The sequence below is a fragment of the Nansenia antarctica genome (assembly GCF_963989245.1).
Source record: "Nansenia antarctica genome assembly, chromosome: 2".
NCBI classification, from domain to species: domain Eukaryota; kingdom Metazoa; phylum Chordata; class Actinopteri; order Argentiniformes; family Microstomatidae; genus Nansenia; species Nansenia antarctica.
Window position 1 is genome coordinate 60,928,216 of NC_137675.1, and position 13,596 is coordinate 60,941,811.

General features: G+C 47.9%; 1 protein-coding gene across 1 annotated transcript; it reads left to right on the forward strand.

Moving 5' to 3' along the window:
- Positions 1-244: 244 nt before the first annotated feature.
- Positions 245-12,923, forward strand: ccp110 (centriolar coiled-coil protein 110; the record flags this gene model as incomplete). The annotated part of the gene is made up of 16 exons (XM_080523228.1): positions 245-296; positions 1,056-1,082; positions 1,225-1,388; positions 3,690-3,824; positions 5,456-5,947; positions 6,236-7,022; positions 7,345-7,466; positions 7,982-8,159; positions 9,555-9,664; positions 10,088-10,204; positions 10,392-10,493; positions 11,226-11,342; positions 11,999-12,072; positions 12,213-12,278; positions 12,623-12,682; positions 12,848-12,923. 16 exons carry the CDS (start codon positions 245-247, stop codon positions 12,921-12,923), a joined length of 2,679 nt encoding a protein of 892 aa, XP_080379354.1.
- Positions 12,924-13,596: the final 673 nt, after the last annotated feature.

Below are 13,596 nucleotides of genomic sequence, written 5' to 3' on the forward strand. Positions count from 1 at the left end.
AAATTAAAATGGAACTAAACCCACACGGGGTTGCTAGGCGGCGCTGTAACGGCCGGAAGAGGACCATTTGAGGCGAGCGGTCCTGAGATTGAAAAGATAAATTCACTACATTATTGTAGGAACAGCATCAACCAGAAAATACGGAGCCAGAATACATTCACTAGTTTATCAACGGAACAAGAGCAATACACCATTTCGTCGACTTGTGGATGTCACGCTAAATCGAGGTAAGATTATACGAGCGATGGGCATGCCCATGGACCCCGGCTGTCTGCCTGTCACCCTGGCGCACAGCTGTACTAAAGCATGGCCTGGATCGCTGCTGGCGCGGCGAACTACACAATGTAGCAAGAAGAGATGTTGTTCTATCAGATGTTGTTCTATCAGAAGAGATGTGTTCTATCAGTATTCATGCGTTTGTCGGAATTAGTGTTGACCAGAGGCACCGAGGGATTTCATGTGTTAGAAATGGTGTAAGCATTGTTAATGATCATGACAGTTTTTGACCTTCTCATAGCGTTTTTTTATTATGGACGGCATTGGACGCATGTCTTTACATCACATTATTATATCCATGCGTGTAATAGCCACATTATTGCTTTAACATCAATCCATGCCTCCTCTGATCATCGACATCCACCCTGTTCTGCATGCTGATTTGCAGGGATTTGCTGATATATCTGGGAGTCAATAAGATGAGAGACAGTGATTTGTGTAAAAAAAAGTACAAGATGTAAGTGTGTGTGTGCGTGTGTGTGTGTGTGTGTGCACGCGTGAGGGTGTGTACTCTCTAATCTTGCTGACAAATATTCCCTGAAAAGCAGCTATCGATTAGACATATGAGCCTTTATCCGCTTCCCAAATGGATCTAATGGGAGTCATTGTCTCGCCTCTCTCTCTCTCTCTCTCTCTCTCTCTCTCTCTCTCTCTCTCTCTCTCTCTCTCTCTCTCTCTCTCTCTCTCTCTCTCTCTCGAATAGAATGGACGGAATGTGATGAGTGTGATACGGTATCTAAGGACAGAACCTCCTTTGTTTGTTTCTCTTGCTCTTCCAGTTGCTCATAGCTTCCATGACCAGGAAGGTAGATAGTAAAGCCCACGCCTTCATGGTTCACACTTCAGCACTGATTTACAAGCTCACCTGCCTTGCCTTGTATAATGCCCTCTGTCGCTGGATCCTATTCACCCTAACTGACTGCTCTACTGTGTCCCTGTGGTGAGCAGTGTGTGGAGGCCCAGAGATGGAGAGCTATGAGGAGTTTCACCTGCGGAGCCTGGCCAGACTGCAGTCTGAGGGGGAGGGGAGGAGGACAGGTAGGGGACCCCCTGCCCAACTGGAACCTCTCTCCCTCTTTCGCTTCCACGGAAGGACTGTGCTGTCTCCCCTGGTGAGTAGCTAAAGAAAGCGGGCGAGACGGGTATGAGGTACAGAGGGTTAGCCTACTGGAGCATTTAGGATTTTACACATGTAGTCTTTCATGTTAATGGGAGACTTTGGAACGACCTGGCTGCCTGAGGATATTAGGCTAGCAAGATCAGCATATTCAAAAAAAATCTCTTCTTAAAACACATTTTCATAGACTAACCTTTAATTGATGCTGCCCTGTTTTTAGTTTTTAGTTTTTGATGATGCTCTTATTCTTTTTAATGTGTTTTCTTTCTACTTATGTTTTTGTTTGTATTTACATATCTTTTTTTTTTTTTTCTATGTCTAAAGCACTTTATAACACTGTGTTAAAGATGATATATAAATAAAGTGTATTATTATTATTATTATTATTATTATTATTATTATTTCTATTTGCACAAGTTCAGTCCATTGAGAGTAGTTTGTTGCAGTGAAGGTGACTATGCAGGTTTTGCACGCTTGGTTGTTACACAAGTAACCAGCTTGTTGTCAAAGCACAAACTGGTTAGAACGAGGCTAGGATTTAGCCAGTATGATTTGAAGCCTGTGTGCTGACTTATTTAAGCTGTAGTGGTTTTATATCATGTTATACTGAGAAATGTGTAGGGGTAGTGGTGGTCTAGTGGATAGTGAGTTGGACTTGTGATCGGAAGGTTGTGAGTTCAAATCCCGCCTGAAGCCACACCACTACTAGTGTGCCCTTGGGTAAGGCACTTAGCCCTCAGTTACTCCAGGGGGAATGTCCCTGTAATTCGTAATTGTAAGTCGCTTTGGATAAAAGCGTCTGCTAAATGGCTAAATTATTATTTAAATTATTATGCTGTGCGTTCTCCCATGACAACATGGTTGTTTCCCAGGAGAGTGTGTATGTGTGGGTATTCTCCTGTGTCTGCTGGTCTGTAACACTCATGTTGCATGGTAACCAAATGCAATGAGCCATTGCTGGTTTGTTTACAATGTACTGTAGCACTGTGGGCACACATACACACACAACACACACACACACACACACACACACACACACACACACACACACACATACACACACACACACACACACACACACACACACACACACACACACACACACACACACACACACACTGTCATTAGCACGTCATTAGAGGCAGTGTAGAAGGTAATGGTAGAATTTCTGAAAAATACATTGATGCATGCAGGTACACGTTGTACACAATTTCATGAAAGTATTTAGGAAAAACAGCCCTCTCAGGGAAGGAACGAGGGAGGATAATTCAGTTCCCTAAAACTTGTCACTGGTATGAGCTGTGTTGGGGGGGAGAGGGGTTAATGAGGGAGAACAACCAGGCTGATTCATGTCAGTCAGGCGGATTGGCCGGGTGCTGACTGCTGCTCAATTGAGTTTGCTGGAGGAGCTGCGTGAATGAGATGCCAGAGTCTGAGAGAGACAGAAGGGTTTAAAGAGAGCTGATGAGGAGGACTGCTCCACATCTCAGAACTGGGTCTCTGTGTTCTGAAGAATACATAACATACAGCAAAACACTGCCATCTGGATTCCCAAAGGCCCAGGGCAGAGGTGTGTGTGTGTGTGTATGTGTGTGGGTGTGCATGAGTGTGTGTGTGTGTGTGTGTGTGTGTGTGTGTATGTATGTGTGTGTGTTGGGATGGGTGCTAAGTGTTTGTGTGTTGTGTCCCATGTGTGTGCGTGTGTGTGTGTGTGTGTGTGTGTGTGTTGGGATGGGTGCTAAGTGTTTGTGTGTTGTGTCCCACGTGTGTGTGTGTTGGGATGGGTGCTAAGTGTTTGTGTGTTGTGTCCCATGTGTGTGTGTGTGTGTGTGTGTTGGGATGGGTGCTAAGTGTTTGTGTGTTGTGTCCCGTGTGTGTGTGTGTGTGTGTGTGTGTGTTGGGATGGGTGCTAAGTGTTTGTGTGTTGTGTCCCATGTGTGTTTGTTTTGGGATGGGTGCTAGGTGTTTGTGTGTTGTGTCCCATGTGTGTGTGTGTGTGTGTTGGGATGGGTGCTAAGTGTTTGTGTGTTGTGTCGTGTGTGTGTGTGTGTGTGTGTGTGTGTGTTGGGATGGGTGCTAAGTGTTTGTGCGTTGTGTCCCATGTGTGTGTGTGTTGGGATGGGTGCTAAGTGTTTGTGTGTTGTGTCCCATGTGTGTGTGTGTGTGTGTGTGTTTTGGGATGGGTGCTAAGTGTTTGTGTGTTGTGTGTGTGTGTGTGTGTGTGTGTGTTGGGATGGGTGCTAAGTGTTTGTGTGTTGTGTCCCATGTGTGTGTGTGCTTTCTCATCCATCCTCAGCTAAGTGAGGAGCAGCGCAGGGAGATGGTGGACTACAGGCAGAGGGCTGCTCAGCTGGAGGTGGAGAGGCGGACGCTGTGCAGGAACAGTCTCCTGGCCAGGGTTCAGGACCTCCTGGACAACACTCAGACTCAGGTCAGTCTCTTACTGTCTTACAGGTCAGTCTCATGCTGTCTTACAGGTCAGTCTCATGCTGTCTTACAGGTCAGTCTCATGCTGTCTTACAGGTCAGTCTCATGCTGTCTTACAGGTCAGTCTCATGCTGTCTTACAGGTCAGTCTCATACTGTCTTACAGGTCAGTCTCATGCTGTCTTACAGGTCAGTCTCATGCTGTCTTACAGGTCAGTCTCACACTGTCTTACAGGTCAGTCTCTTACTGTCTTACAGGTCAGTCTCTTACTGTCTTACAGGTCAGTCTCATGCTGTCTTACAGGTCAGTCTCATGCTGTCTTACAGGTCAGTCTCATGCTGTCTTACAGGTCAGTCTCTTACTGTCTTACAGGTCAGTCTCTTACTGTCTTACAGGTCAGTCTCATGCTGTCTTACAGGTCAGTCTCTTACTGTCTTACAGGTCAGTCTCATGCTGTCTTACAGGTCAGTCTCATGCTGTCTTACAGGTCAGTCTCATGCTGTCTTACAGGTCAGTCTCATGCTGTCTTACAGGTCAGTCTCATGCTGTCTTACAGGTCAGTCTCTTACTGTCTTACAGGTCAGTCTCTTACTGTCTTACAGGTCAGTCTGTCTTACAGGTCAGTCTCATGCTGTCTTACAGGTCAGTCTCATGCTGTCTTACAGGTCAGTCTCATACTGTATTACATGGCAGTCTGCTCCTCCTGAGACATCTTCTGACCCTCACCACTACGTCTCCTAAAGACACCTGCTTTCCCCTCTACTGTGTCCCTAAGAACTTCTATTGCCCCCCTTGTACTGTTTCTCAGTTTCTCCAGTAAAAAAAAAAAAAAAAAAAGTTTTAGAAGAAGGTGATAGGGAGAAGGTTTTTCCTTCTATCAATGGCCCCGGGCCCGAGCTAGATTACTCTTCCTGCAACGAATGGTGGATTGCTGATTCACATGCTTAGTATTCAAATGTATTGATTGTAAGTCGCTTTGGAATAAGGCGTCTGCTAAATGCCAAAAATGTCAATGTAAATGCAGTCTCATACTGTCTTACAGGTATCACTAATGTACTATTCTGGACTCCACTCAACCTGCTTTATCCGAGAACCTCAAATCTACCCGGGTGACATGACATAGTCACTCAGTCATTCTGTCACACAAAATGTAGTACACTGGGTTTATTTCTGTCATGACCTGCAATGACCTGGATTTCTGGAATTCCAGTCGGTTGACTCATGAGGTGCTATTTTTAACTGGCGACCCCTACAGCAAACTGTGTATGCAGACTGAAACTGGCTTTCTAGTTTGTGGTTTCAAGATTTAAAAAAAACCTACAACAATTCATGACCATGTCCTCAATCTGTATTCCATGATTTGCCCGTACCACAAAGACCTTGAGGAAGAGCGAACAGCATCTGAAAGTAGAAGCAAGTGGGATTTGTTCTGTCCCATAAAAGGAAAAACTCAATTGAAATTACAACAGTGGTGTTGATGTCCTTATCTTAGCTCATTTTGCTCATCTTCCTCTACATTTTATCGATACATCTCATCTTTGTATTAACACTAGATAGTGAATTTTATTGAGATTATGAGGATTTATTTATTTGTTATTTTGTCGTCTCTTTGTCTCCTATCATATCTCGCAACAGGTGCACAGAGTTCCAGAGATGGAGATCACAGCCACACAGCCACCAACTCCTCCATATTGCCACTCTCCCAAACCTGAGACACTGAATGGCTACACCCTGGTCACTGACTCCCCTGGGCTCCCCAGAGGTGATGGGATTGGGGTACGCCTGAGGGATCGGCCCACCACACCACTCACTGAGCCCCCCACATTCCTGAAGGGTTACGGGGGAGAAGAGGGAGCGAGGGAGGAGGAGAGGAGGGAAGAGATCGGAGACAGACAGGATGCGAGTCTGGAGAGCCTGTTGAGGAGGTCGCGAGAGTTCATTGAGAGAGAGCACTGCCAGTGGGGGTCAAAGGGCGTTGGCAGGGCTACACCCACACTGTCACCCGTGGAGAGCCTCTCTAGCAAGGAGAATGAGAGCCGTAGTCCACTTGGAGAGACGAGCACTGAGCAGGGATACCGCCTGCTCCACAGTCCCCTAAGCTCACCTCAGACCCAGTATCGAAATCAGGTCCAGGCCCAGGCCCAGTATCAAAATCAGGCCCAGGCCCAGTATCAACATCAGGCCCAGGCCCAGACTCAGTATCAACATCAGGCCCAGACTCAGTATCAACATGAGATCCAGGCCCAGACCCAGTATCAACATGAGATCCAGGCCCAGACCCAGTATCAACATGAGATCCAGGCCCAGGCCCAGACCCAGTATCAACATGAGATCCAGGCCCAGGCCCAGACTCAGTATCAACATGAGATCCAGGCCCAGGCCCAGACTCAGTATCAACATGAGATCCAGGCCCAGGCCCAGACCCAGTATCAACATCAGGCTCAGACCCAATACGAGGCTGTATGTGACCCCTATGACCCGAGGGCCAGCAGCCTCTCGCCCAGTCTGCCCGACCCCTACGCCCGCCTGCCTAGCTCTGAACCCAGCCTCAGCCCCCGCCCCCACCGCCGACGACCACGCCCTGTATCCGCCGGCAACATCCTCATCTCCTTTCCCATTGGCCCAGCCGACCTCATCCCCAGAGGGCTGGGGAGGTGTGGCGAGGGCGTTGCCATGGCAGCCTGGGGGGAGACAGCCTCGGAGGGGGAGAGGTCACCGGACCACGGGCCAGTGGTGGGTAGCGGCGGCGGTAGCGATAGCCGCCGCGCCAACCCCTTTGGTACCAGCCCGGTCCGAGAGATCGGCAGCCCCGTCAGCATGACAGGACCCGGCCCGCTGGGGCGTGAGGTCATCCCCTTCGGGTTCCGTCGGCGCTGCCACACTATGGACAGCCAGCTGCAGCCGCCCCACTCCTCCATAGCCCCGGGCCCCGCCCTAGACCGCAGCCAGGAGAGGCTGCCGCGCTTCATGGGGGGAGTGCCACACCTGGCCCCCTGCCGTCGGACCCCTGCTGGGCCCCTGAACCAGGCCTATGAGGTGGAGAACCCCCCTCCCTCACTGCTCCGGCCCCACGTGGCCCCAGATCTCTCCCCCTGTCATGTCAAACTGAGGCGGGAGATGGAGGGGCCTCATGGGCTCCACGAGGGTCGCCTCACACCCACCGTCTTTACTAACCCCCGGGAGGAGCAGGACAGTGACACAGGTGAGATGGCAATGGAGAAACATTGTGTGTGTGTGTGTGTGTGTGTGTGTGTGTTGAAGATCTATACGTTTTTGATCAACTTAGCTTAGTGAATGTATCATTTATACTATTTGTGCATTACCAGTTGTTGTGTCTGTGTGTTAATGTGTGTGTGTGTGTGTGTGTGTGTGTGTGTGTGTGTGTGTGTGTGTGTGTGTGTGTGTTGAAGATCTATAAGTTTCTGATCAACTTAGCTTAGTGAATGTATCATTTATACTATTTGTGAGTTTACCAGTTGTTGTGTGTTAATGTGTGTGTGTGTGTGTGTGTGTGTGTGATTCAGAAGAGGCCCAGAGGCATGTGCAGGTTCTAGAGGACATGCAGAGGCGTATGGAGGAAGAGCACGACCTCCAGATGTCTCTGCTCATGGCCGAGCAGGAGAGAGATCAGCAGCGCCTCCGCCAGGTCAGAACTTGCAACTACACAATATTACATCCTCACCCTGTGCTGAACATCTGACAACATGAGTAAATGCTTTCTGCCGAGGTATTGGGCTGTCACAACTGACCTGCATGTGTGTGTGTGGACTGTAAAGTACTTGTTTTTGTTTTGTTGCTATGGAGAGTGAATGTTATCTTCACAATAACATATTGTTTGTCCGGTGCTCAAGGCTACACATTGTATTCTTTATAGCAAGGTCAAGACAAAAATAATTTATGTGTGGCTGTGTCTCTGTCTCTCTGTGTGTGTGTGTGTGTGTGTGTGTGTGTGTGTGTCTGTCTGTCTGTCTGTCTGTCTGTCTGTCTGTCTGTCTGTGTGTGTGTGTCTGTGTGTGTGTTCTTGTGTGTGTGTGTGTGTGTGTGTGTGTGTGTGTGAGTGCGTGTGTGTGTGTGTGGGTGTGTGTGTGAGTGTGTGTGTGTGTGTGTGTGTGTGTGTGTGTGTGTGTGTGTGTGTGTGTGCGTGCGTCTCTGTGCTGTTAGGAGCTGGAGGAGAAGGAGAGGAGGCTCAGGGAGCAGGGGTGTGGCCGGCCCATGAGTGGGGATATTGGGGGGCGTGACCGGAGGGCTGTGAGTGACAGCTACCCTGCCCTCAGCCCCTCCTGCCCTGGCCTGAGCCCCGCCCATAGCCCTGCTGACAGGTCGCATGGACACAGCATAGGTAACCCTAACCCTAACCCATTGTTACTGACACCTAGATTAGATTAGATTAGATTTGAGTCTTTATTGTCATTGCAGAGTACAAGAACTATACGAAATCCATGTTTAGCATCTAACCAGAAGTGCAAATAGTGATATGATATGACATGATATAAAATACATGACAATGATAGTGGTAGCTTAGAAGTATATATACAGTGTGGTAGCTTATGTACAGTATGTAATGTATAAAAAGAAGCTATATCAAAGAGACATGTGCAATGTGCAATATACAGTAGGTGGAAAGGCAGTATTGTAAACATCAGTTTAGTTTATATACAGTTATGAACTATGTACAGTTAAGGTAGCTTATAACACAGCAGCCACCATCAAGAGGGCACAACAGCGGCTCTACTTCCTGAGAGTCCTCAGGAAGGAACACATCAAGCAGGAGATAATGGTGGCCTTCTACCGCGGCGCAGTGGAGAGCATCCTCACCTACGGCATCTGCGACTGGTTCTCCAGCTGCACAACCGCGGAGAGAAATGCGCTACAGAGAGTCGTGAGAACAGCCCAGAAGATCACCGGCGCCCCCCTCCCCTCTCTGGAAGAGCTGTACAACACACGCTGTCTCAGGAAGGCCTCCAAGATCTCCAGAGACCCAACCCACCCTGGGTACGAACACTTTGCCCGGCTGCCCTCGAAAAGGCGGTACAGGACCATGGCCGCAAGGACAAACAGACTGAAGCACAGCTTCTACCCCAGGGCCATCCAGGCCCTGAACACAGCAAAGACCTAGGTTCTGGGCCCTGGACAGTCTGGACGGATTGATGGCAGCTGCTGGATTGAAAAAATCAGGTGTAGTGCTGAGGCACAAATATGTACATTTCAAGCCTGCAAACTGCGACACTTTAAATGAATGTGCAATAACACTATGTGCAATATGACAACCCTAGTCGTCTATCTGTCTATCTGTCGTTGTAGGTTTTTTTAACGTTTTTTTTTCTTTTTCTTTTTTCTTTCCTAGCACCAGGGGAGCCACCCCTCCTAAATGTCGTTGTTTGGTACCTGTACTGTAGCAATGACAATAAAGACCATTCATTCATTCATTCATTCATTCATACAGTGTGGTAGCTTATGTACAGTATGTAATGTGCATATGTATAAAAAGAAGCTATATCAAAGAGGCATGTACAATGCGCAATATACAGTATGTGCAAAGGTTAAAGATTGATCACATTAACCAAATAGCCCTAATGCTAATAAAGCAACAGTCTATGACCACTTGTAACGTTGTAAGAGATTTCTGTTACATTGAGTATTCAGCTCTTGGTTAAATTGCTGCTTGTTCACCTGTTACTGTACTATTGGTGTGTAAAAGCCCCCAGTAACAGTCTCTCCCCCTGCCTCTCCCCAGGTTGTTCCTCTCCTCTGAGCTCTAATCTGTCCTCACCCTCCATCCAACCCCCTGTCTACCTGTGGGGGCCCACCTGGGGGGCCAGCAAACCCCGTGGAAGGCTTAGTCAGGTGTGTGTGTGTGTGTGTGTGTGTGCGTGTGTGTGCATGTATGTGTGTGTGTGCGCTTGTATGTGTGTGTGTGTGTGTGTGTGTGTGTGTGCATGTATGTGTGTGTGCGCTTGTATGTGTGTGTGTGTGTGTGTGTGTGTGTGTGTGTCTGTGTCTGTGCGTGCGTGCGTGTGTATGTGTGTGTGTGTGTGTGTGTGTGTGTGTGCATGTATGTGTGTGTGTGTGTGTGTGTGTGTGTGTGTCTGTGTCTGTGCGTGTGTGTATGTGTGTGTGTGTGTGTGTGTGTGTATGTATGCATGTGTGTGTATTATCAGTGAATCCCCTTGCGCTTCCTTTGTTTGTGTTTGTTTGAGCGCCCTCCCACTCTGTCAATATTTCAAGGATGTGTGCTTATTTAATGTTGCTCTGCCTACTGCCCACCAGGTTATAACTCCTGAACAGCAGAGGGCGCTGTGTCGTCTGGGTGCTATCACACGCGGTTTTCTCACCCGCAGACTGCTCAAAACAGAGAAGGTCAAACACCTACGCCAGACTGTACAGGTGATAACACACACAGACACACACACACACACACACACACACACACACACACACACACACACACACACAGAGCACACACAAGAGCACACACAAGAGCACACATTGTAGACAATCACAAATGCTTTCCATATTGAATAATTTCCACTCAAATGTGTGTATTCATGTTGTGTGTGTACTGTATCTCCAGGACACACAGGAGTTCATCCGCTCATTCCAGACTGAAGCCCCACAGAAGAGAGGATCCATCTCAGCACAGGACTTTTCCCTACAGGAGAGAGTCAGAGCGCAGGTAACACACACACACACACACACACACACACACACACACACACACACACACATACACACACACACACACAGATGAAGGTGAGGATGAGAAAAAACACTGTTACCTGCATATGTGACACGGTCTGGTGACAAAGTCTGCATGTCGACAATTCTCAAGTCAAACACTTAAGTGTTGAAGAGCCTACTCAATATAACAAACAACAGTTTTAGGATCACTAAATATTTTTGTGTTTCAAATACAATTTGTGAATTGGATTCATTGTATCGCCTCCTGTCCTGCTTCAGGCTACTGGGTTAGTGAGCCATGGCTGGTAAACCTTGTAAACTTACGTTTTAGGACATGTTCAAAAGGAAGGACTGTGTGACCATCTAATTATGTGTACTTATGTGTTTTTAGCATATTGACGTTCTATCAGCATGTTGTGATGTGCTAAACATGCAGTTAGATGTTCATAGCGATGTTCCTTCTTAGCTGCTATGGCTACGCTATGGTAGCAAACGTGTCTGTTTTGATTTAGATTAGATTAGATTATTGATTAGATTAGTTTCTCTGTATTTGGTTTGAGGTGTACCAACATTCAAATAAGCATATCTTCTTCAATGATTTCAATGTATGACACATCATTTGAAAGCTTACAATCTGCACTTTCATAATCTAAAATTACTTTGTCCTACTCGGGGACCTTTTCACCAGACCCTGTCACAAATGTGTTCTGTATCACTCCTCCCTCAGCTGCGTGCGGCTCTATATGACATCCATGACATCTTCTTTGAGATGCCTCCGGAGGAACGTTTGGCTCTGCTGCAGCAGGACCAGGAGCTTCGTGCTGAGAGGAAGCTACGGGAGATGGTAACCTGACAGGGCCTTTCACCTGTCACTCACTCACTCACTCACTCACTCACTCACTCACTCACTCACTCAAACTAACCATGGGACAATGGGAGGGGTTTTCCCTCTGTCAGTCTGGACTTTCACCTTCAACGCTTATAAGTATACACCAACAATGACAGAACTTGGCGTAGCTTCATGAATTAAAGCTTTGCGTGTTCAGACACAGAGACTCAAGCCCAGCTTGACCCATATGACACGATCTGGTCAATTGGTCCGCAAGTCGGCAACCGATTTAATGTTGGGACAAAAACAATGTAAATACATTTCAGCATTGTTGAAAATCAGTGGCACACTCGCTAGTCAACTAACACAGCTTGTTTTGTGAGCCTGCTAACAATGTAAAGTGTTATAGTTAACTAGGTAGTAGTGGGGACTACTTACCGAATCCATTGCATTGCAGTATTTTGGCTTGACTAGCGGGTTTGTGTTGTGATTTTCAACAACGTTGAAATGTATTTCCGTGTTTCAAAATAAAAGTCTGAACATATTGATTGGTTACCGACTTGCGGCCCAAATGACCAGACCGTGTCACATATGAGAAGCGTACTCCACACGATTCCGACATGTGTAATTGTATCAGCATCTGCTATCTGTACTGTACGTGTTCTCCGTAGGAGAAAGCCAGGAGCCCTAAGGACAGAGTGGCGTTGTCGGCTGCCACGCAGAGATCCCTGGACAGGAAGAAGAGGTGAGGGGGGGGGGGGGGGGCACTACTCGGGAAGAGGAGTGTGTTGTTTGTTTTCCAAACGTGATTCTTTGATCTTGAGGGTGCGTTTGAGGATGTCATAGAGTTATTCATACCCCTCCATCTCTGCTGTTCTCTTCCAGGGTGGGCGAGTCCCCAAGACAAGCCAGGAAAGTACAGCAGAAGCCAAAGAGCCCCCCCGCCAACAGGTACAGAACAGTGCTGCGACCCAAATACCGCCCTCCCCACCCGCCTCACAGGCAGCCCTCTTTACATTCAAAGCAAGCCATCCATAAGGAAACATGTGAGGCTTCTCTTCAATAAATGTTTAGGATTGCATTAGATATCCTTTCTATTTTCTGCTTGACGCCTGTGCTGGTTCGTCATCGATGTCCTCTTTTCTGTGTTCTCCTCTCTGCTTATTGCTCTCACTCTCTTATCGCTTCTCTTTTGCGCTCTCTCTCTCTCTCTCTCTCTCTCTCTCTCTCTCTCTCTCTCTCTCTCTCTCCCTCTCCCTCTCTCTCTCTCTCTCTCTCTTACACCTTTCCCCTAGGATCCTGAAGCCAAGCCAGGGTCAGAACGCTCCTGCCCCCGGTCAGCTGAACCGCCAAGGGTGAGTGCAGCCTCAGCCTCCACCTCCTCCAGTTGTCCCTCTCTTTAGTTGGCTTCCTTCTACTTCCAGTAGTGTTGGATTGGACTTTCAATGAAACTGAATAGATATTCTGATTGTATAATGTATACTAATCACCCTGGTTTGTCTGCCTGTCCATGTCTTTAGGAGTTGGTACAGGAAGACCCCAGAGGAGCGACTGAAGCATTCAGACAGCCTAAAGAAGCAGCACTCTTTGGGCTAGCAGGATGCTCCCTCACCCCCTCTGACCTCTGGCCCTTCTATTTCTCACCAGGACAACACCAACCGACGCTGCTACCCCCTTTCACCATAACAGTCCCCCTCTAACCTCCCTTCACCATAACAGTCCCCCTCTAACCTCCCTTCACCATAACAGTCCCCCTCTAACCTCCCTTCACCATAACAGTCCCCCTCTAACCTCCCTTTACCATAACAGTCCCCCTCTAACCTCCCTTCACCATAACAGTCCCCCTCTAACCTCCCTTTACCATAACAGTCCCCCTCTAACCTCCCTTTACCATAACAGTCCCCCTCTAACCTCCCTTCACCATAACAGTCCCCCTCTAACCTCCCTTTACCATAACAGTCCCCCTCTAACCTCCCTTCACCATAACAGTCCCCCTCTAACCTCCCTTTACCATAACAGTCCCCCTCTAACCTCCCTTTACCATAACAGTCCCCCTCTAACCCCCCTTCACCATAACAGCCTGCAGGCCAGTCCCCCTCTAACCTCCCTTCACCATAACAGTCCCCCTCTAACCTCCCTTCACCATAACAGTCCCCCTCTAACCTCCCTTCACCATAACAGTCCCCCTCTAACCTCCCTTTAGATAGATAGATAGATAGACTTTATTTGTCATTGTTACAGTACAGGTACCAAACAACGAAATTTAGGA